This window comes from Equus przewalskii, chromosome 30, assembly GCF_037783145.1.
Source record: "Equus przewalskii isolate Varuska chromosome 30, EquPr2, whole genome shotgun sequence".
Lineage (NCBI taxonomy): Eukaryota > Metazoa > Chordata > Mammalia > Perissodactyla > Equidae > Equus > Equus przewalskii.
Window position 1 is genome coordinate 14627265 of NC_091860.1, and position 22078 is coordinate 14649342.

Sequence of the window (22078 nt, forward strand, 5' to 3'; positions counted from 1 at the left end):
GTTAGAAAATGTTGCCATTTTTATTAAAACGAAACAGAATCTAGGCAAAAAACAGTATTCTTGCTATGCAAACACAGCTTAAAGACCATTTACTAGATTCATCTCTCCCTTGCCCTCAGCTGCTAACCAGGGCCCTGGCCCCTTGCCCCCTCTACAGAGAAATTCCAGATCAGTCCCTGTAAGCAGGTCTGGGGCAGGACCCAGATATCCACACTGTTAAGAAGCACTCCAGGTAATTTGGAGGGAGTCTGTTATTCATTCTAATATTTTATCAGTTCAGTGGCAGTTACCTGCTAAGCATGAGGTGTTGAAAAAGACAGCTGCAGCTTAGCCTATGAAAGTAAGATTTTTAAAACAGAATTGAATGGCAGTTTCCCTCTCCCTACCCCCCAATAGATGAGAGCCTGGTACTTCGGGTGCCAAGCTGCAGGAGAAATGCTGTAGGAGCAACCATTGTACAAACAACTTATTGCCTCTAGAGGAAAAATAAATACATGCTTTTGTCCTTGACCTGAGAGTCATGCCATCTATATTCACACAGAAAAGTCAAGTAATTGAGATATTCTATAAGTCTATGGAACAGACAAGTTATTTATTTCATAAGGAATATACTGAAATAAGGATGTCACTTGGACAATGTTAAAAAGACACAGATTTCTCAAAGAGATATTTTTACAGAAACAGAGCTAACGTAATTCCTTACCTCTACCACTGTCTTCCTGAGCGCCTTCAGTAGCTCGTCCTGAAATCTTTCATTCTACACATTCTTGACCAAGTACTCGATTAAGGTATTTGCAGACTGTCCCATCAAGCCAATCTTTGCTTCTGTCCAATCGTATACCCACTGAAGGCAGCCAACAGCTATTGTCCTATACAGCTGCCCTTTTTGAGGAACCCTGTGGTCTGGAACTTCCGTCCCTTCCGGCCTGTACTAGTTCCTGACCCTATGCCTTCACTTAGCAGCAGCCGTCTACCCACCTTCCATAGAACGTCTCAGTTTCTCAGGATGACGCTCTGCTTTGGCTTCCTGAAAGTATTACTGTCCTTTCTCATTCTACAACCCTGCTGTAGCCAGCCCTGAGCCCCAGCCAGGCTTTTGCTTCTCAGACGCTGGCTCCTGCTCCTTATAGCTTGGCTAAAAGGCAGGTTACTCAGTATCGGGACATTGCCAAGAACTTAAGTATCACCTTGGTCCAGAAAATCTCTATGTCTGGAGTTTGACTCCTGTCTGGTTTCAAGTCCAAAGTCACCAGCCCTTTGGACATCTGTAGCAGTCAGCTCAGGTCCCTATAACAGAATACCGTAGAGGTGGTTTAAACAACAGAAATTTATTTCCTCACAGTTCTGGAGGCTGGAAAGTCCCAGACCAATGTTCTGGCAGGGTTTGGTTTCTATTGAAAGCTCCCTTCCTGGCTTGCAGACAGCTGTCTTCTCCCCCAATTCTCACATGGCCTTTTCTCTGAGCATGTGTGCCAGGAGAGAGTGAGCTTTCTGGTGTCTCTTCCTCTAAGGGGACAGGGCCCTCCCTTGTGACCTCATTTAACTGTAATCACTTCCTTAGAAGTCCCATCTCCACGTCCACCCACACTGGGGTCAGGTCTCCAACACGTAAATTTGGGGGGGACACAGACATTCAAGCCACAACAACATCCTAATTTAAAAATGTCCAGCACACAGCAAGAGGAGCTCCACCAGCTATGACCTGACTCATTTCTAATTCTCTTCCTCTTCCTCAGCAGTCCTTTCTCGCAGTCCCGCTACCTCTTGCTGACAAATCTGAGGGCTTCTCATAACAGCTACAAGCCGTTTACATTTGCCTATTTCTCCTTAGGAAACGCTCAGGAATTTGTTTCCAGTTTCTAATTATTATATCGTTAATGAATGAAATAGTTGCTAATAACATAAAAATATGTTGATAAATTAGATACAGATATCTTCTATTCTTAAAATAACTGTTAGAATTAAACCAAGAATCACTCAAATCCTTTTTCTGCCCTTCTTTCACTGCCATATTCAGCAATTTGATATTAATTCAGGTTTATCCCCAGGAACCTTAGATATATTAAACTAGAGTTTTGGTTTCTATGTTTTAGCATAGCACTGATAGACCCTTCAGTAAACAATGTAAACACATACTCTTAATAAAAATGGCGATTTCATGAACAATTTTCTCTACCTCAAATTCCAAGATGCAAGAAATTTTGAAATAAAAATAATTATGAAAATAGCTTTAGATCTTGTACTCTTCAAAATTTTAGTTTGTTTGATGAATATCTTTTACAAGATTATATTAAATAAAAACAAATACATGCACTGGATGGATTTATTCCCTATCAATTCTTACCAATACGAATTTTAAATATTAATAGTGTTTGACAGGGTAACACATGCAAATAGTAATAATTCGAAATGCACAAATGATTGCCAAATTTACTTCTCCTTCTTATCCCTGACCTCCAGTGATCCACTAATTTTCTTCAAGGGTAACCACTGTTAATAGCTCCTTGTATATCTTTCCAGAGATATTTCTATGCACTTGAAAGCATATATATGTTTCTTCCAAATGATTTCAGAGACAGTTTATGCATCTATAAATACATCTGTCTGCAAACATATACATGCACACATACACAAATATGTGTGTAACCTTGCTCTGCACCTTGTTTTTTCACTAAGCACACACAGAGCTACCTCATTCTGTTTAAAGGCTATGTAGTGGGCTATTCTGTGGGTGCCCGACAACTTACTTCACCTGTCCACAAGCTGAACGTCCATATTGATGGATATTCAGGTTGTTTTCAATCCTTAGCAATGGATATCCTTATATATTAGTTCATACATGTGTGACTACACCTACAGGATATATCTTTAGAAGTAGAAAGGACAGTGTCGCTTAAACATTTTATATTTCAATCGACAATAACTAACACCAGGAATGCTTGAGAGCACCTTTTACTCCATACCCTAAAAAGTTATTGACTTACAAACCTTGTTTTTTTAGAATCTTTCCAACTCTCATGAGTGGAAATAATATCTCATTGTAGTTTTTAATTTGCATTTCTCTAATTAGGAGTGAGATTACACGTTGTTCCATATGTTTAACAATCAACGGTACTTTCTTTTTTTTCAACTTTTTAAATTTTAGAACAGTTGTAGATTTAGAGAAAAGTTGCAAAAATGGTGCAGAGTCTTTCCATATACCCCACACGTGTTTTCTCATACTATTAACACCTTACAGTAGTACAGTATTTATTTTTTTAAAGATTTTACTTTTTTCCTTTTTCTCCCCAAAGACCCCCGGTACATAGTTGTATATTCTTCGTTGTGGGTCCTTCTAGTTGTGGCATGTGGGACGCTGCCTCAGCATGGTTTGATGAGAAGTGCCATGTCCGCGCCCAGGATTCGAACCAACAAAACACTGGGCCACCTGCAGCGGAGCGCATGAACTTAACCACTTGGCCACGGGGCCAGATCCAGTAATACAGTATTTTTGTCAAAATTAATGAAACAACATTGAGACATAATTATTACCTAAATTATCAAGTAGACATTCAAATTTCCCTAGTTTTTACATAATATCCTTTTTGTGGTCCAGGATCCCATCAGGATATCACATTACATTTAGTTGTCTTATCTCCTTAGGCTCCTCTTGGCTGTGATGGTTTCTCAGGCTTTCTTTGTTTTTGATGACTTTGAGAGTGTTGAGGAGTACTGGTTGATAATTTTGTAATAAGATTTGGTTTTCTCTGGGTTCTTTTAAGATGTTCTCTTTGCCTTTTTATATATATATATATATATAGTTTGAAATGATATGCCCAGGTGTGGTTTTGTTGTTGTTGTTTTTTCTAATTGGTGTTCTCTGAGCTCCCTGGTTTGGTGTCTGTCATTAATTTTGGAAAGTTCTTAGCCACTATTGTTTCAGATAGTTCCTTTGCTCTGTTCTCTTTTTCGTCTTCTCTAATATTTCCAATTATGTGTACGTGACATCTTGTATTATTGTCCCATAGTTCTTGGACATTCTATTTTTTTCCCATTCTTTTTTCTCTTTGTTTTTCAACATTAGAAGGTTCTGAGTCGTCAGTGGGGCTGTGTCTTTGGACTGTAACCCAAACCTTTACAAGTGTTTCTCTAGTGGAATAGTTTCCCCCTGCCTCATACGGCCCTTCCTGGCTGTAGTATTTCCAGTCTATTTCTTGGAAATTCTGACTCTGGTTGACCATGTATTTTTATTTTCCCTTTATGTGAGGCAGGAAGGTTTGAGGGGGCTCTAACCTTTGATTAGGAGAAGGCTCTGGGTGTGTTTAGAAGAAGGATCTTGGTGTATGTCACAATGATTACTCCTCTCTTCTCCCAGCAAAGCCATGAGGGGACCTTTTTCAGAACTCAATATGAGAACCTGATGGGATTCAGACAGGTCAAGCCCATAAAATTTAAGGGTCCCCCCTAAGACTGGAGACTCCAGAAGTTTCTTACTCTTAGGCTTATCCACACTCAAACTCTGTCTTCCTTGAAATTTAAATGACCATTTAAATGTTATTATCACTTGTGGTTCCAGTGGCTTCTGCTCCAGGTAATCAGGCCACCATTGTGTCTCTTTGGATGCACTCTCTAGGTTTGGGGGATGGTGGTCTGCCCTGTAATCTATGCTCTCTGGTGCGTCCAGTGAGAGTTGTTGATTTTCAGTTTGTCCAGCTTTTCTTGCTGTTAGATTGGGAGCTGAAATGAGAAATTCCTGAAATTCCTTTTTAATAAAACTGCCTTTGTCACTTTCTTTTTCTTCGGCTGCCATATTTGTCTTTTTCTTACACTAGCTCTTTACATATTGAACAAGTAGCCCTTTGTCAGATGCACTGCAAATATTTTCCAGGTTTTTATTTCCTTTTTCTTAATTAATGGTGTTTAACTGCCATGAATTTCTTAAAATGCCAACTTTAATATATGCAATCTTATCAATAATTTCTTTTGGTTTTTGGGCGTTATATCATTCTTATAAAAATGTTCTGAATTTCAGGATTACAAAATAACTCCAGTTTTCTTATAGTGTATTTTATAGTTTCATTTTGCACTTATGAAAAAAGAAATCAGGTTAATCTAAATAATATATTTCAATTCCTATGGAAAATAAGAGAATTTAGCAAATAAGTAGCACTGTCGGAGTGGGAGAAATACAAAATGATAAATAGTGTTAAAATAGGTAGCCATCTCTATTGAAAAGAAGTCAGAGTCCTATTCACTTTTCATAATAATAAATATAGGAAGGTTGAAATATAAACTTAATAATTTTCAACTTAACATTTGGAAACTAGGGTTCAGAAAAATAACCACTCACAATACCACCACTCCAGAACAATCAGCATTCGTTTTGCCTTCCATTCTACTTACCTCTGTATTTTAAAATAATCACCATCATAATGTAATTATAATTCTGTATCTCGATTATCATAAGCATTCTTTTCATGTTAATACACGATCTTATAATGTTAATTTTCAGTTATGTAATATTCTATAAGTCTTATTTTTTAAACTGTACAGAAGTTACAAGTACTCAATAACTTCCAAATTATATAACCAGTTTTATTAAATTTTATCTAATGTAAAAGAAATAGCTTTAAAACTTTCTCCAAGAGAGGGGCTGGCCCGGTGGTCAAGTGGTTAAGTTCACACACTCTGCTGCATGCGGCCCAGTGTTTCGTTGGTTCGAATCCTGGGCGCGGACATGGCACTGCTCATCAAGCCACGCTGAGGCAGCGTCCCACATGCCACAACTAGAAGGACCCACAATGAAGAATATACAACTATGTACTGGGGGGCTTTGGGGAGAAAAAGGAAAAAAATAAAATCTTTAAAAAAAAAAAATTTAAAAAGGAGATTTCACTCTTTATCATTTATATAGTATTTTTCTTTGCAAAATCTTACTGTACCAAATTCTCTTACTTTTCTACTTCTAGAGCAATCTAAAAGTGCTGTGGATTTTCTCTACAAGCCATTAACTGAAAGATGCTTGTTTTTTAAAGTAGCTGTGGAAATTGATAATAAACCAATTAAAAGGCATTGTTCCCCATCTTCATTGCCTTCAGCAGAAATCTCTCATTTGAACAAGAATTCCAGTAGATTAAATAAAAATCTCTTTGTAGCCCTCAGGCTAGTCAATCAATGAGGTAATCTGAACACACCATAATCCCATTAAAAATAGTCTAGAAAATATTTAGACCTATTATTTTTTAATACTATGTCTCAGCTCTAGAGCTGTATCAGTTGAAGTAAGAACACATTTGGACCTATTTTCACATCATACCCACTGGTTTTCTGTGATATATTAAAAAAATAGGAAAAGATCCTGAAAATAAAGGTTTAGCACTGAAATAATAGGTAGTCATAAAGAAATCTGTCTCCTGATTCAAAGGCAAAATAGCAAGCATAAATTTAACTAAACAAATATTTAACTTTGCATTTGGGGTTGGGTGTCCAATACATTTTCAAGTTGGATTATTAGCGCTTAAGTGAATCTCAAGTCTATGAAATGCAACCTGGATGCTGTTGGGGGTGTGCCCATCCCTCATTCCCATCTTTTACCCAAAACTAACTTTAGGTTTTGATGACTTGTCCTTAAAGTCCTTGTTATACAAAAGGTAGAATAAGAGGCATAATGATATGTATGTCCTGCTGATTATAATAATGCCTGTTACTCAGTTATGATCTATGATACCACAGTTAGACAAACATTTCAAGATTCTTCTGCCATGTGTTACAAAATTGATAAATTTTTTAAGACTTCTGGATGGTCAGAGAGTCACAGAATGTCAGCACTGGGAGGTCTTTAGAGGAGATTCCGTACTGCAGTTAGAGATGACGGATATACCCATGCTGATAAGAGGGCATCCCCTGTCATCTACATGCTATTATACCTCCCAGTCATGAATGGATGCGCTGGCCTTTAAAAGGAGCAGTTAGAGATGATGACGAGTCAGTCTCTAAACACCCTCTGAGCTACGGATAATGTCACCAAAGAAAACAACAGACAAACTACTTTAACTAGCAAGCACAGCTTTACAGAGAAAGTATTTTGAAAAGGAATAAAAGAGAAAACTTCCATATAAAAAGTATAATAATAATATAGCATTTTCTGTAAAATAGATATCTTTAACGTATATTAGTTAATTTAATCTTGACAAAAATCTTTATGAGCTAGGTATTTTTATTGTGCTATTTTACCGATCAGGAAAGGGAGGCAAGCGAGATTAAGTAATTTGCTGAAGATCAGACAGCTACGACTGGCTTGACTTATGAACTCACGCATTCTGATTCAAGAGTCTATTTATTTTGACCTAGATGCTAGACTGCTTCTCCAAAAATATGAATTTCAGTTGCTGGCTCCAGTAGGAATTGAGGGAGCTCTTTGAACTCATTCCTGAAACGGCCAGCATCTAACGATTCAGCACTTCTTAGTATTTTTTAAATTTCCTTTCCATAACTGGAGAACGTTAGCGCATCTGCTGTACGTTGTTACTCTATTAATTAAACAGAGTCACTTAGACTCCCGACTCCCTTTGTTTTCAACTGGATGACGTATTTGAGCATCTGTGTAATATTGCTATTTATCTGAATTATTAAGGCAGTGACTAGGAAAGAGTGAAAGCAAAACATTCATTGCCAATGTTTCAAATAAAGCCTGGATCCACAGGAGGATAAATGGTGCTTTCCAGAAGCAAACGTTCCCAAGTGACTGTCTAACTACTAGCAATAGGTAGACTCCTCTGTGCCTGTGATGGCAATGGAATGGGATGAGCCTGCAGAATCTTTTTACCCAGGCTCATCTTGGCTGATCAACCTTCCTCCATTCCTGTCCCCAATCATGACATCCACCATGTACTAAGAGTCCTCTCTCTTTTGTTTTTCTATAATTGTGGTCCTTTGTTCTACTTATATTTCTGCCTCTGGTATTTTTCTTGCTTATACCTATTGACTCAAGTCTAGCTCCTAGGCGGCTCCTTTCTGGGCCTCCTATTGCTCTAATCTCCCACTACACTACACTCCCAGCCTCAAGAAGCCGGTGCTGATGAAATATGACATGTAGATGCGTAGTAAAAACAAAAGGGCTTGTAAATATGCAATTATGGGGAAATAAATGTTGTCATGTGGGTGAATCTGCTCCTGACACTAGACAGTCTGGGGAAGAGGAAATTATCAAGGAGGACTGCTAAGACAAACTCTCAGGTTTTCAGAGAATCATTTAGATACAGCAAAGCAGACATCACATAATTTATCTTTCTGTTCAGGAATCCCTGAGACCTGAGTTTGTTACTTTAAATTAGTGAACCAAATTGGAATGGATTTATTTTTGTCCAGCATCTATCCCTTCAATACCTTCCCTTCATGCATCATGTCTCCAGATACCATAGTCTCTGCTCTCTGTTAATGATAAGAATAATAAAGACAAAATAACTCCATTTACTTTTTCCCTAGATTCAGAAAGTTAATGGATGCATCAAGTCCTGCTATATGTGCTTATATACTTGAAAAACGATGGGGTTAGTGTTTATAAATCAATCATCATGAGTAACAACTAACTCTTTTCTGCTCTTAAGAAGCCTTTTATAACTTATTAATCAAGTCCCTCTAAAAAGCATGAAATATTACTTGAGACTACAATTAAAATACTACTGTTTTAAAGTGAGGACAAAGAAGCAGCTGAAAGATTTGGCAATATAATTCCTGAAAACCCAATCAAAATAATATGCACTACTATTTTTTTAATGTCTCTTATTGGGGATTTATAGGGAAAAACACTATTATTGATCAGATAGAGGAAATTAGTCTAAATTTGAATTTAATATAACAGCTCAAAGAATAACAGTTGTTTTTTCTTGGGAGGGGAGCTAGTGGTCTAGGAGGCAGGGGAAGAAGAGAGATGTATATTTTACTTTTGCCTGTTTGACTATATTTAATGCCATATATTAATTTTTCAGATATTAAACATTGATTACTTAACGAACATTTTATATTTTATTAATTACCATGTGGCAAACAAAATAAAATAGATCTAAAATTCAACACTTTAAACTTATACAGGTCTGCATGTCAATTATATCAATAATGGAAAAAGTAAAAAAGAGATGTGTACGAAGTTTTCCCAATAAAACTGTTTTCATACCCTGAAAAAAAATCTAAACAGATTTCTTAGTAAATCTCCAACTAGAAATTCGTGTAGAAGGGAAGGGAAGGTAAATCCTTCATCTGGTCAAGGAAAGTAACACATTTTCATCATTATATTTTTAAATCATGTCATTTTCTATCCCTAATCTTACGTACAGCTGCATGCAGTTCCACAGACTATTTCAATTATGAATCTGTCTAAATACTTAAAGTTTGGGGGCCAGAATTATCTGGATATCCTCAACTCTTCTCTTCACCATTATATAAAGCAGCACTTACCCCGCCCCCTTCTCTCATCGTATTTATGTGTACCCACGATGGACTCATGAAAAAATATCATTACTAGTGATAGTCATAGGAATTAAAAATGATTTTTAATTTGAGTTTAATTGAGTTTTTAATTTTAATTGAGTTTAATTTAATTAATTTAATTTTTAATTGAGTTTAATCCTCAAACTTAAATCTACTTTTTGAAGCATTTAAAAGATCACCTTAGCAGCCTAATAATAAAAAAGAACCAATTAAAGTATTCATATAGAGAGAAAGTAAAAGCCAGTGTGATACACACACAGCACAACTTACTGGTGGCATTAATGGAAATATTTTTTATGAAATGCATAGAGGATCAGTTTTTAATGCCTGAAATATCTGTATTCTGAAGTATTTTTTAAATAAGAAGATAAATGAATGCTTGCTGAGTCTGCTACCAGTCAACCAGAAAATATGATGGTATTTCCAATTCATTTTGTGCATGATTTTTATGGATGATTGAAGCTTTTTAAAATTAAAATGCTTAATAAACAAAGACTCACTTTTGTAGTTTATAAATAAATGAATGGATATTTAGTTTCTATTTACATTTTTAACTAGAAACAAGTTTATTCATAATGAAATATATATATATACATACACCCACACAAAGAAAGGTCACGGTAAATTATGTGTATATCTCTAATTTTAAACTACTTTCTGTTTTCAAATGGTGTTGAGCCTAACAATGACACAAGACATTATCATTAAGTTCATTTCAGTCTTAAATAAATTTGTGTCTATGTGAAGAGAAGGGGAGAGAACGAGGGGTTTTAAGGAGGTGTGGGAAATGGGAAAACAGAGAGGTAGGAGTGCAGGCGACTGTGGTTTAAAATATCCACTTTAACATTTCACTTTCTTTTTCCCAAATGCAAGGGAGAAACAAGTTCAAGAGGAATTTGCAGACACAGTTGAAGAGAATTAAGCCAGTAGATTATCTCTGTTCATTTCAGTTTCATAGAAACCTATATGTTCCAACTTAAAAATCCGAGTCGTTGGTCTATTTTATTTAACCTGACTTGTAGTGTCTATTTTTCTTCCAAGTCTTTCATGGTTAATAAGTTTATGAAGACTTGTAAGGTGATGAGTATTTGTCAGGTAGGTCTATCTGCTTATAACACCTAGTCAGTCACAGAACAGAGCCATCGAAAGTCTGCTTCAGAAGTCCTCTTTTAAGCTATTCTTAGCTTTGTTCACTGCATCCTAATGGATCCTTTTTGGCTGGAAACCTTTGCAACCACAGTGATTAAACAACTCAAATATCGTGTCTTCACTGGCTCCTTCTCTCCTTCACCACTGCACCTATCACAGTCAGGGCACTACAATCCATGCAGAAGTATTTAAAAACCTTCTTTCTTTGCCTTCATCCCCTCACCTTACCTGCTCTCCACTGCCAGATTAGGCCAGGCCGGTTCTTTACTCAGAGAAACCCAGTGCTTGTTGGATATCACCCAAATGTCTAATGTTCAAAGCATCTCACGTTGCTTTTCCCATCTCTCATTCACTAGATTCTAACTCCCCACTCAAAATAAACAGATGTACTTGACAACCCTCCAAATACACTCAAGAAAGGCTCAGCACTGTCCCTTAGCTCAGCATCCCATTGTTTGGAATGTCCGTTCCTTCTCCATCTCTTTTCAACCTGCCTCTTTGCCTACTAAAATTTCACCTTCTTCAAGTCCAATGTCAAATGTTAGCTCTTTCACAAACTGTTCTTGATCAGCCCAACAAGAATGATCTCCTCTTGGAGCAACCTTCTGCTCCTCCAGCACTTACCGTCATCCTTCTCTTATTGCTTAGTCATGTACTCCTTCCTCTTCTTAGATTCTAAGCTCCTAGATAGGAACCATAATTTATTCTTCCCTGCATACACTGAAGGATCATGTACTGTGCCTTTCACATAGTAGGGATTCAATCAATATTGATTGAATAAAAGAACAATGAAGGTGCAAAAAGCTATTTATTTAGTTGAAACTTTTACAGGAGATTCTGGTTTCGTTTTGAAGAACCCAAGCTGAATGTCTAGATTATCTTGGCTATGCCTCTCTAAACAGGGTATGGATTTATGTACGCAAGTTCTATACTAGCATATTTTAAGTGGAGAAAAAAAGTTTCTTTACGTTAGTGTTTTCTTCAAAGAAGAGAGAGATCATTCAAGACACCAGATTTTTCACTTATTTTGAGGATCTTTTCAAAGGAAAATTATACTTTAGAGTAGTAAAGATGATGTAGCCATCTGTTTGGGTTTTTTCCTACTAACTCAACTAAAGGAAATCTTACTTCATATTGGCTGAATCATTGACATGACTTTTAAAGATAAAACAATTTAAGAAACTGAAAATGAAAAGCTGCCCATATCTGTACCACTGTGAGTACAGATTTTGAACAAATGTGATTAATAATTCATTTTTTAAAGTTCAGTGGAATACTGGTAACCAAAATGTCAGAAAACATGCCTAATTTCCATATAGTATGATAACCATGTTTACATAATACTTTAAAGATGTGAGGTGTGTGACATAATTTATGGCATATAGGAGAAATCTTTCAATTTTACCTTTCTCCCTTTTCATTCAAGTCTTCAACAGATTAATTAAATGCCTGTTAAATGCCTTGCACTACACTAGCACAGAAATATACGGTGAGTTTAAAAAGACACAGTCCTTCACTTATATATTGTCCTTTTTTTACATAAAATTTAATAATTTCAGAAGCCATTGGTTTTCCCCAAAACCAGTTCTGTTTGAGTTTGTAATTTTTGCTAATAGCATCATTTCTTTCCCTCGGTTTGAAGCCAGAGAATCACCAAGGCTCTCAATATTTGTCATACGAGCTATTGCAATATTCTTCCAATGATATGTACTAACTCTGGTCTTTTCGTACTTTAAGACACTACACAGATGACTAGATTCAACTTCTTAAAGTTTATTACTTACCTAATTAAGGACTAATGACTTCAATCGACTCTATGTAGCATATAAAATTGCCCCAATCTACTTTTCTCACCTTAATATGCCACATTTTTTGTAAACCTACCCCCAGCTTCACTCAAACTCAGTTATTTACTATCCTAAATATACTCCACCCATTTCCTCTTTCACATATTTACTCAAGATATTCTTCCTTGTGACCTACCCACCCTTCCCTACACAACCATAGAAATTGTGTATCCTTCAAAGCATATCTTAAACAATAATTCTCGATAAAGTCTTAAAAGATTCTCACAGATGTTTGAGCTTTATCATCCCTGGAAACTTGTATTTCATCATTGGTATTTTCTAAGGAACTCCCTACTTTCTGCTTCACCTTGTCTGGTAGTCCACTAGGCTGTGCATTCCTAAGGCAGTGGTAGATTCATTTACCATTGCTTGGGATAGGTGCTCAAAAACTTTTATTTGCTTATTGATATTTATGATGACAAATCTTTTTCTGAATCCTACATATCTTCTAAGTCTCATGTTAAAATATGGCAAGAGTAGGGCTGGCCTGGGGGCATAGTGGTTAAGTTTGCACAGGCTGCTTTGATGGAGGTTTGCAGGTTCAGATTCCAGGCGTGGACACAGCACTGCTCATCACGCCATGCTGTGGTGGTGTCCCACATACAAAATGAGGGAAGACTGGCACAGATGTTAGCTCAGTGACAATCTTCCTCAAGTGAAAAGAGGAAGGTTGGCAACAGATACTAGCTCAGGGCCCATCTCCCTCACAAAAAAATAAAAAAATATGGCAAGAGTGATCAACATAGTTTCCATACCATCCAGAAGACCAAAAACAAGACTCAGTGAAGGAAAGAGACTCTGGTCTGTGGTGCTTCAGGCACGGGGGCTCTGCATTTTCACCACATTCATGGATTTCTTTTAACTTGCTTCTTACTCTTCCATTTTTATGTTTTTCTCTCATTCTTCTGCTTTCTCCACTCCTCTGTCTTAGGCCTACAGGCATATTCTCTGGCATTTTTTTCTCTCTGCCAGTAGCACTCAAGAATTAAAATATTTCTGACTTCTGGGATATACTATAAAAATGATAATTGCCTTCCTAGAGTATTGCTAACTTCTAAACTAACCTCCAAAGTTTGTGGAGAAAAATAAAACTAAAAGAATTCAAACTGAATTTCAATGTTTATTTTTAAAACTCTCAAATGAGTTTCTGGTCAACATAGGTGACATTAAAGGAAAAAATAATAAAGATAATATGCATATGATTGTGTGTTTGTGTGTATGTATATATATATATGTGTATATATATATATATATATATATATTTGTATCTATCAACTATATACATCGAAAGAAAATAAAAATACCTCAACAGCTTGTTCAAGCATCTCTTCTTTCCAGCTTTATTCCCATTCCCACAGTTTTACCATACTACCAAAAAGGAATTAAAACTTAGAAGGAAAGCAGAGGTGAATCTAAGCTAAAAATTATTAGAACCACATTTTTTCTGCAGAAAGTTTTTCCAATAACTACACACTTTCTCAGGTTTTCTTTATACCCATGACTTCACAATAGAAGACAATGGTTTTCCCAACAAATGTCCCTCTTGAAATATGGATTAAATTAAAACTAATAACTGTAGTGAAACTGTAGATTATTTAGGGTGAATGGGTAGAAAACCACTTACCCCCAGTTGCCACAGTGATTTCACGTAGGTAATGGCCATAAAATGGAAAATCGAAGGACAGATTCACTCTCTGCAAGGAACAACAACCAGAAAAGAAAATCAATAATGTGGATAACAGTAAATGTAAAATGAAGAGCCTTCCATTTAAAAAAAATGATGCTTTTATGTGCATCATTATTATTGTAATTGACTTTTAAAAGCTGAATCCTATATGGTAATAAAGGATATTTTTTCTGGTAATTAAATGTTTGAAGTATGTGAAAAAGAGTAAAGTTGCGCTGTTACGGCCTCTTGGTCTGGTCTTTGCTTACAAAGGGAATCTGGAAGTTTCAACTCTGAATCAAGATATTCTCTCTAATATCATCATTGCCACTGCAAATCAGTTCTGTCATCATGATGAGCAAGTTATTTGAGGGGTCTTTTTAGTTTGATTAGTCTTCTCCAGAACAGTAGAACACGTTATCTGTCAAGTTTCACTGAATAAAAAAAATCAAAAGATTTCATTTTACACCATTATATATTCAATTTGTCTTCTGTAAATCCCATAATGAAAGGCGGTTTCATTGAACAAGCTGTCTTGCGCCTACAGATCTAGACTTGCAGATATTTTCATTTTTTAGATGCAATGAGCTCTCCAGATTCAGTATATTATGTCCACTTTTAAAAGCACAGAGTCGAAGAATAAAAAATGCTGGTTACTGGAGAGCTACTTTTCCTTTGTATAGAGGCAAATTGGAGATTTAGGAAGAAAGTTCATAAATTTTGCCCCTGTTTTTTCTAAAATGAGTCTTGAAGCTCTGGTTTTATATATAAATACATACATACATAGATTTAGTTACTTATTATTATATATTACATATTATTATATGTCATCCTATATATTATACATAAGTATATATAAAATATATGCAGTAAAATAACAGAAGCAGAACACAATACAACGATGCAAAACAAAGAAACAAAAAACCCTAGATTTTTTTGTATCTTTGAAATGATATGAACCAGATATATTATTACTAGGCAAGAAAGAAGAAAAACAGTGAGTTCTAACAAAGATGATCAACTCAAATACAAGGATCCAGAGGGAAATTAATTAGCTGGTTTAGACCTCAACAGCACGTACAGACTACCTATAGTAAGAGGCTATTATTTTAAAATTCAGCGATTTCTATATTACCTATCTCCAAATACACAAATTTAAAAAAATAGAGAAGTATATCTAGATTGAATTTACTTCTTTCCAATTTTGCAAATGATTGCTGTTTTATATCCTTCAGAGATTTCTAATGACTTATTTGGCATGAAATTAATCTTCGAAAATTTACTGTGACTTTCAATTAGATTTTCTTTCCTTTTTAATGAAAGCTCCTTCTTCAGAAAGAGTTTATTACCATTTTTATTTTATGCTGACTAATGGTAAAAACAAAACCCATTTTCAGTGCACTAACTGAAATTAGTGGCTGCTAATAACCCTAAAATAAAAGCTTCAATGGCAAAATCATATCTCTCAAAGAAGATGTCAGAAATAATTTTATAAAGACACTTGCTATAGTATATTGTTCTCCATCATTTTAACTTATTTCCAGGCTTATGAGAAAACTGGTAAGATTTACAACCCTTTGGCATTCTCACTTCCAGAATTTTGTTTGGTTTAAACATATACCACTAACAAACTTATCAATTACCACCAAAGATGAACCAAAGGAATATGATATTGGTTTCTCAGCCACCACAAACATTTAAATATTTTTAGAATAAGTTTGAGATACACATATACATAAGTTAAAGACTTTTTTTTGAGAAGTAAATAAGTTCTCAAAGAAAATTTGCTAATATATCATGCTGAAGAGCAAAATCAATGATTGAAATGTTTCCCAGTTTATCTTAGTTATTGCCATGACCTGCTTCATACTGATAAGGAGTAGCAGTGGCAATTTAGAAAGGTGCTGTCCTCTCAATGTGAAATCCACCCATTTCTCTCCAGGTACCACTGACACTCTTCCCCAAGTGTAGGTTACTATTATCTCAGTAACTTCTTCATGGATGTCTTGACTGCATTTCCCCTAGAATTCATTCTCCATAATACCTAGTGTATCGCTCTCCCACTTCAAATCATTCGATCTAGAATCCCACTGTCCCTAGGATAGTGAAAATATTGAAATAATGAAAATGAGTTCTAAGGCTTACCACTCACTGGCCCCTGCTACCTCACAGTTTTCTCCTTGCCTTCTCTGTTCCAGCCCGTCTTCTAGAACATCTTTGAGTTCCTTGAACCTGCTAGCCTTAACCCTTGGCTCTGGTACTTCTACATGATGTCTCTTCTGACTGTAATCGTCTCTCAACCTTGGTTGGTCATGTCTTCCATATTCATTAAACTTCGGCTTAGTTTGGTTGGTACCCCAAACACCAACCCTGCCATAATGATTCAGGGGCAGATAGTCTGTTTGAAAGGTGATCCTAGGAAGCATTTGCTAAAGGATGTGGGAAAAGCGAGACAAAGAAAAGAGAAAAACCAGTAACAGGTACATTATTGGGTGTGTTACCACCATCACCAGGTCTTCCCTTGGAGACCCCCAAGAAACATTAGAGAAAACATGCCTCAAAATCATTTCATTGGAGGTCAGGCAGCTGGGACATTTTTCCACCAACTCCCACCTCCCATTGATCAAAGGCTGCTCCTGGGGTAGTTAACTCCCCTCCTCCCCTGGATTACCCTTGCTTGCACCCTCAGGCAGAAAGAAGAGACAGAGCACTTGAGTTGGGAAGTTGCTGGCATGTTAGAAACTGTCTCCAACAGTTCAGGTGAACTCAGACAGAAGGGATATGGAGCAAAGCATGAACAGAGACAGCTACGTGTCACATCCTCAGAGTCCTTCCTTGACTTCTTAGCTCAAGTTATGTCTCCCTATTATATCTCACCTAGTGTTCTCTATACAATCATGTGCTGCATCCCGACGTTTCAGTCAATGACAAACCACATATATGACAGTGGTTAGTACATATAGCTTAGGTGGGTAATAGGCTACACCATCTAGGTTTGTGTAAGGACACTCTATGATGTTTGCACAATGAAATCACCTAATGACAAATTCCTCAGAACATATCCCCGGCGTTAAATGATGAATGACTGTATATACAAACACACATAAAACAACTGCATATGGTTTATATTACGACTGCTTCAAAGTGAGACTAACTCAGCATCAGAGTGGTTAAGAATGGTCCAAGTGGAAAACCAAAATTTGAACCTAGGTTTAATAGACGACAAAGTCCATGCTCTGAATTACTGAGATCCTGAAAATAAAATGAAGAGTCACACTTGAAGGTAAATTTTTGAAAATTACTTTTATCCCTCCTTAAAACACATACACATACATTCCACACACACACAGAACCAAAAATTGCTAAAACATAAACAAAAACGATTAAGCACTAGGATTTCATGAAGTGCTTTGAAGCTAAATGATTATATGTTCAATAAAATTGCCCATGGGTAATTGGGTCATTATTTTGTCTCTGTACGGTATATAAAAAAGGCATTGGAGGGAGCTGAAGGAAAGTTTTATTTGTTTGTTCATCCATCCAGGGAACAATAATTTGTTCAAGACCTTATATGTACCAGGCACTAAGTCAGGGGCTGAGGATAAAACAGGGAATAAGTCTCACCCTGTTCCTTCCTTCAAGGAGTTCATAGAGTGGTGGGGAAGAGCATCACAGAAGGATTAAACAATAAGACCAGGCAGGGGCAGAGTAAGGACCCAGAGAGGACACCTAACTCAGAGGAGATGGTGCTGAAACTGACTCTTTAAAAGGAACTACCAGAAGTTAGTCGGATGAGACCTGAAGGCATGAGAGCAGAAAGGATGGCTAAATATATGTAGAAAGTAAAATTGGAAGGATCATGATTAATTAGACATAAAAGTTGGGAGCAAGGGGAACAGTCTAGAATAAAGGCTAGGTTTCCAGCTGGGTGACTGGTGGACTACGGTGCCACCAAGACTTGCTGTGTCACTACGTAATTATGCATCCCTTAGCTAGATGGTAAAAATTTTTAAAAAGACCCCAAATTGTATTTGTGACAGAGGACTCTTCTGCAACCAGAAAGGCAGATGCTGTCACAAAAAGCCACTGTAAACAAAAAGGAACATAACACTGAAACTCTGGTGTAATTACTAGACCTTGAACAGTATCCTATCTCATATCTCCTCTGGTAAGAAATATCTAACGTAAAAGGAAAAAAGGTTCAGGAAAATTGTCAGGCGAAGACACAATGAATTAATTAAGGGTCTGGGCAATATACAAAATAAAGCTCAGAAGTGAAATTTGAAAGATCATGAGTGGTATAAATAAAATTAACTGAATTTGCTGCTTCTTTACTCTTGGCGGAAAGGAGTTAACTATTTGAAAGGGAGGGTACAGTAATTTTGAGATAAGCAAAGAAAGAATCACTCCTTCAGATGGTGGAGGATAAATTTACGAAACATTCTTCGAAGAGTTTGTAGAGGTATATGAATAGATCCCAGGGGGTTTGGTGCAGATTTATGGCAGGTATAGCTCTATATATATGTGTGTATCTGACGGTGGCCTTTAAAACCACATCATGCTTTCCCACAAAATACCCCATGAAATCACTGTTGAGAGTAGACTATCAGACTCAATTGGGTTCATGCTCCTAGATTTCTAAGAGCATCCATACCTTATTGCCTCTTTTTCATATTTTTCTTATGCCTGTTGCTGTATTCTGACTAATTATCATGATCTCTGTGAATTCTTTTTTAACAATATGAGGATTATAATCCTAACTACATACTATTTCAGTTTAACTTGTTTGCCTCTTTCTCGGTGGTATTACAAAGATAAATTAGTCAACGTCTGTAAAATCTTAAAGATGGAAACCTCTTAGTAAGAGTTAAGAATCTGGAGTGGGCACATTTATAATCCTCAAAACCATTTTTTAAAATGTCATTAATAAAAACTCTTTCTTCTTATAAGACAAATTCCTATTCACAGTAATAAAAGCAACAAGTTTCTAGTTCCCCCAAGGCTTTATTTCATCTTTATAAGGACAATCCTGCTGAAAGCAACTTGTGGGAAGAAAACTGGTAGTAACTAAACTTTTAATACTTGCTGATGTCGCGAGTTCATGATAGCAAAGGATCTAAAGAGTACAGGGAGCATTCTTTTATTCAAGAATGGATTCACAGATTAATCATTAATTTCTACACACATATTTTAACACTTTTTAATCATTCAAATAATTTTATGTTTATGGGGCACATATTCTTCTCTTGGAGCTGTCAAATAGGTGGCATATTTATCATCATCATCATTATTATTATTATTGGTAAAGTGAGATTTGGGTTATTTTTTCCAAAAACAATTTCAAAAAGTACGTTAAAGTCTTGTGTGACATAATTTTCAGTTTATTTATTTATGCCAAGTATTAACTTTGAGAGAAACTACAAAATTTAAATATATATATATATATATTGCTTTATTTAGATGGATATTTCTAGTGCTACTGGCTTTCATCTGAAATACTTGAATAAATAATCTTATTTCCAATAAGATTTATATCTCTAATAAATAAAAATGATTGAATAATCATTTTTATTAGATAACTGTTTCATAGATAACTCTGAATGAATTTAATTTCTTAACTGGGGTGTGATATATTCTTCCAGAATGCACATAATAATTGACTAACTTTCTTGAAACTGACTAATGTCCAAATAAAACTCATTCACCAGTAAATGCTTAGAACAGATTATTGTAGTTTTACTCATTTACTAACCTTAAGACACATTTTACAATCTTCTTTGAATGCAACTAGATGAAGCATTATTTTAAAATTTTGAATGATTCTTTCCTAGTTCTTGAATGATCTAGCATGGTTTTCGAGTCAGAGAGACTTGAAATTATATTCCAGCCTTGGTACTTAGTAGCTGTGTGATTTCATAAATCATTTAACGTCTTTAAGCCATAGTTTGGTCATCTGTAGAGTCAAAACACTTCTTTAAAAGGTTATTGCAAGGATTAAATGACCAAATAACACCTGGACCTTCATAAGCACTGAGTCAATGATAGTTAATATTATATTATGTACATGAATGTGTCCAGCATAACAATAGTTCCTTATAACTAGTTTCCTAAGTAAAAATAGCTCCCTATTTGATTCCTAACAAATAGCTGGAAATGATTTGATATATGTTGTTTCTAATATCAATGCAGGCAATTTTTTTTCCTAATAAAATCATATCATAATTACATATTACATTTCTCAGCAATGTTATGTTGTCCTCATTTTTGCTGTATTGAAATAATCATAACTACTATATTTACTGATGGTAGGAGAATGAAATTAGCATTTAATATATCACACATTATGCTAAGTATTTTGCCTGTATCTAGCAAGTATGTATGCTAAAATTAGAGGTGAAAGCATGGTGAGAAACAAGGTATTTGTATAGTTGCAAAGTATCTTACAAAAAGTACTTGATAATTACAAAAGGAAAAATAGTAACTTTACAATGAAGAAACAAAATCGGGCAGACATCACCTTAAGCAGGTGATCAAAGTTAACACCAATAACAAGACACAAGGACATCATGTACCTCCCGATATGATGCACAATGAAGGACAAAATACCATTCCTGTGGTATTCTTGCCCAAAAGTGAGCCCTGTGTTTAACCAAGAAGAAACCATGGACAAAACCCAAATCAGGGACATTGTACAAAATAACTGGCCAACACTCTTCAAAAGTGTCAAGTTCACAAAAACAAAGAAAGATTGAGGAACTATCACACATTGGAAGAGACTAGGAGACCAGACAAATGAAGATCATCAGTCATTCATGTATTTGTTCATAGTAGACATAACAATTTTCTTTAAAATGTAACAATAACGAAACATAGCTAGAAAGCTCCCAGATGCATGAGGCCGAAGCCACAAAAGAGAAAACCTGAAAAAGGTACAGAGCAGTCTTCTCTGATGAAATGCAGAGAATCCCAGGGCCTGGACTAACAGAGCCATGCTGGGTGGAGCCATAGTGAGCCATGTGCCACTGAGGCCCAATGGTAACACAGCAGGTCCCTCCTTATCACAGGATGTGCACAGCTGGATCGCCTTCCTTTTTTTTTTTTTTTTGTACATTTGAGATTCAGATGCTTCCATCTCTTACCCTCCAAGGATAGACCAGGGACCTATTTTCTAAACTTACAGAACATTTATTTTCTTTTTTATAATTCTCAGTGATAATTAGCTTTCACTGGCTTATTCAACTATTTAACTGAAATCAATTCATTTAGAAATAAAAACTGAAAAAAGTAGAGTGGTATAAGCATGACTATATACACATATATGTATCTAGATACAAAATATAGATAGAAAACTTAAATTGACAGGTTTCCGTAACAAGCAACTATCAAAGAGAGAAAATGGACTATGGAGAGGCACACACATGTGGACAAACAGCACTGCAAACTTCTTCTGATATACCCTAAAGAAAGATCCTGTTTCTAGGCCATAAATGAGCTGAGTGTATTCTAGAAATAAAACAGCCGCAGTGGGTAAGATAACTCATAATGCTTTTACCATGTAGGAGTTTTTATAAAATGGGATTTTATCCAACTCTCACACCTTGGGAGGAGTGGACTGGGCATGGTCGTTAATCTAGTGACTGAAAACACCGGAAACCTAATTAAAAGATCAAAATGTTCAGGGAACGGGGCTAAGCAATATGCAAATAGATGGACAAGGGGCTGGCTACTCCTTTCAGAAATAGAGCTCATCAATTGAATTGATTTCCTGAGTTAGAAATTCTAACTGCTTCAGCACATTTTTTCATAACAGAACGGAGAACTTAGTTAACCCTACGTATTGAAATACGCTCTGCCTGGGACTAGTCATAAATTAGAACACAAAATGTAAACATTTTGCTGTTACCTGATGCTCACTCACATGAACTTGAGATTAAGTGAACTATCACCATAT

At 35.9% G+C, this 22078-nt stretch overlaps 1 protein-coding gene across 2 annotated transcripts in view; it reads right to left on the bottom strand.

Annotated features, from left to right (window-relative positions):
- The window catches only part of PLXDC2 (plexin domain containing 2), a 412323-nt gene that overhangs the window by 186523 nt on the left and 203722 nt on the right, over window positions 1–22078 (bottom strand). For both annotated transcript variants that reach the window (XM_070601478.1, XM_008519041.2), the window contains exon 5: window positions 14086–14155. In XM_070601478.1, the coding sequence (XP_070457579.1) occupies window positions 14086–14155 (70 nt within the window). The remainder of the gene's footprint in view (window positions 1–14085; window positions 14156–22078) is intronic.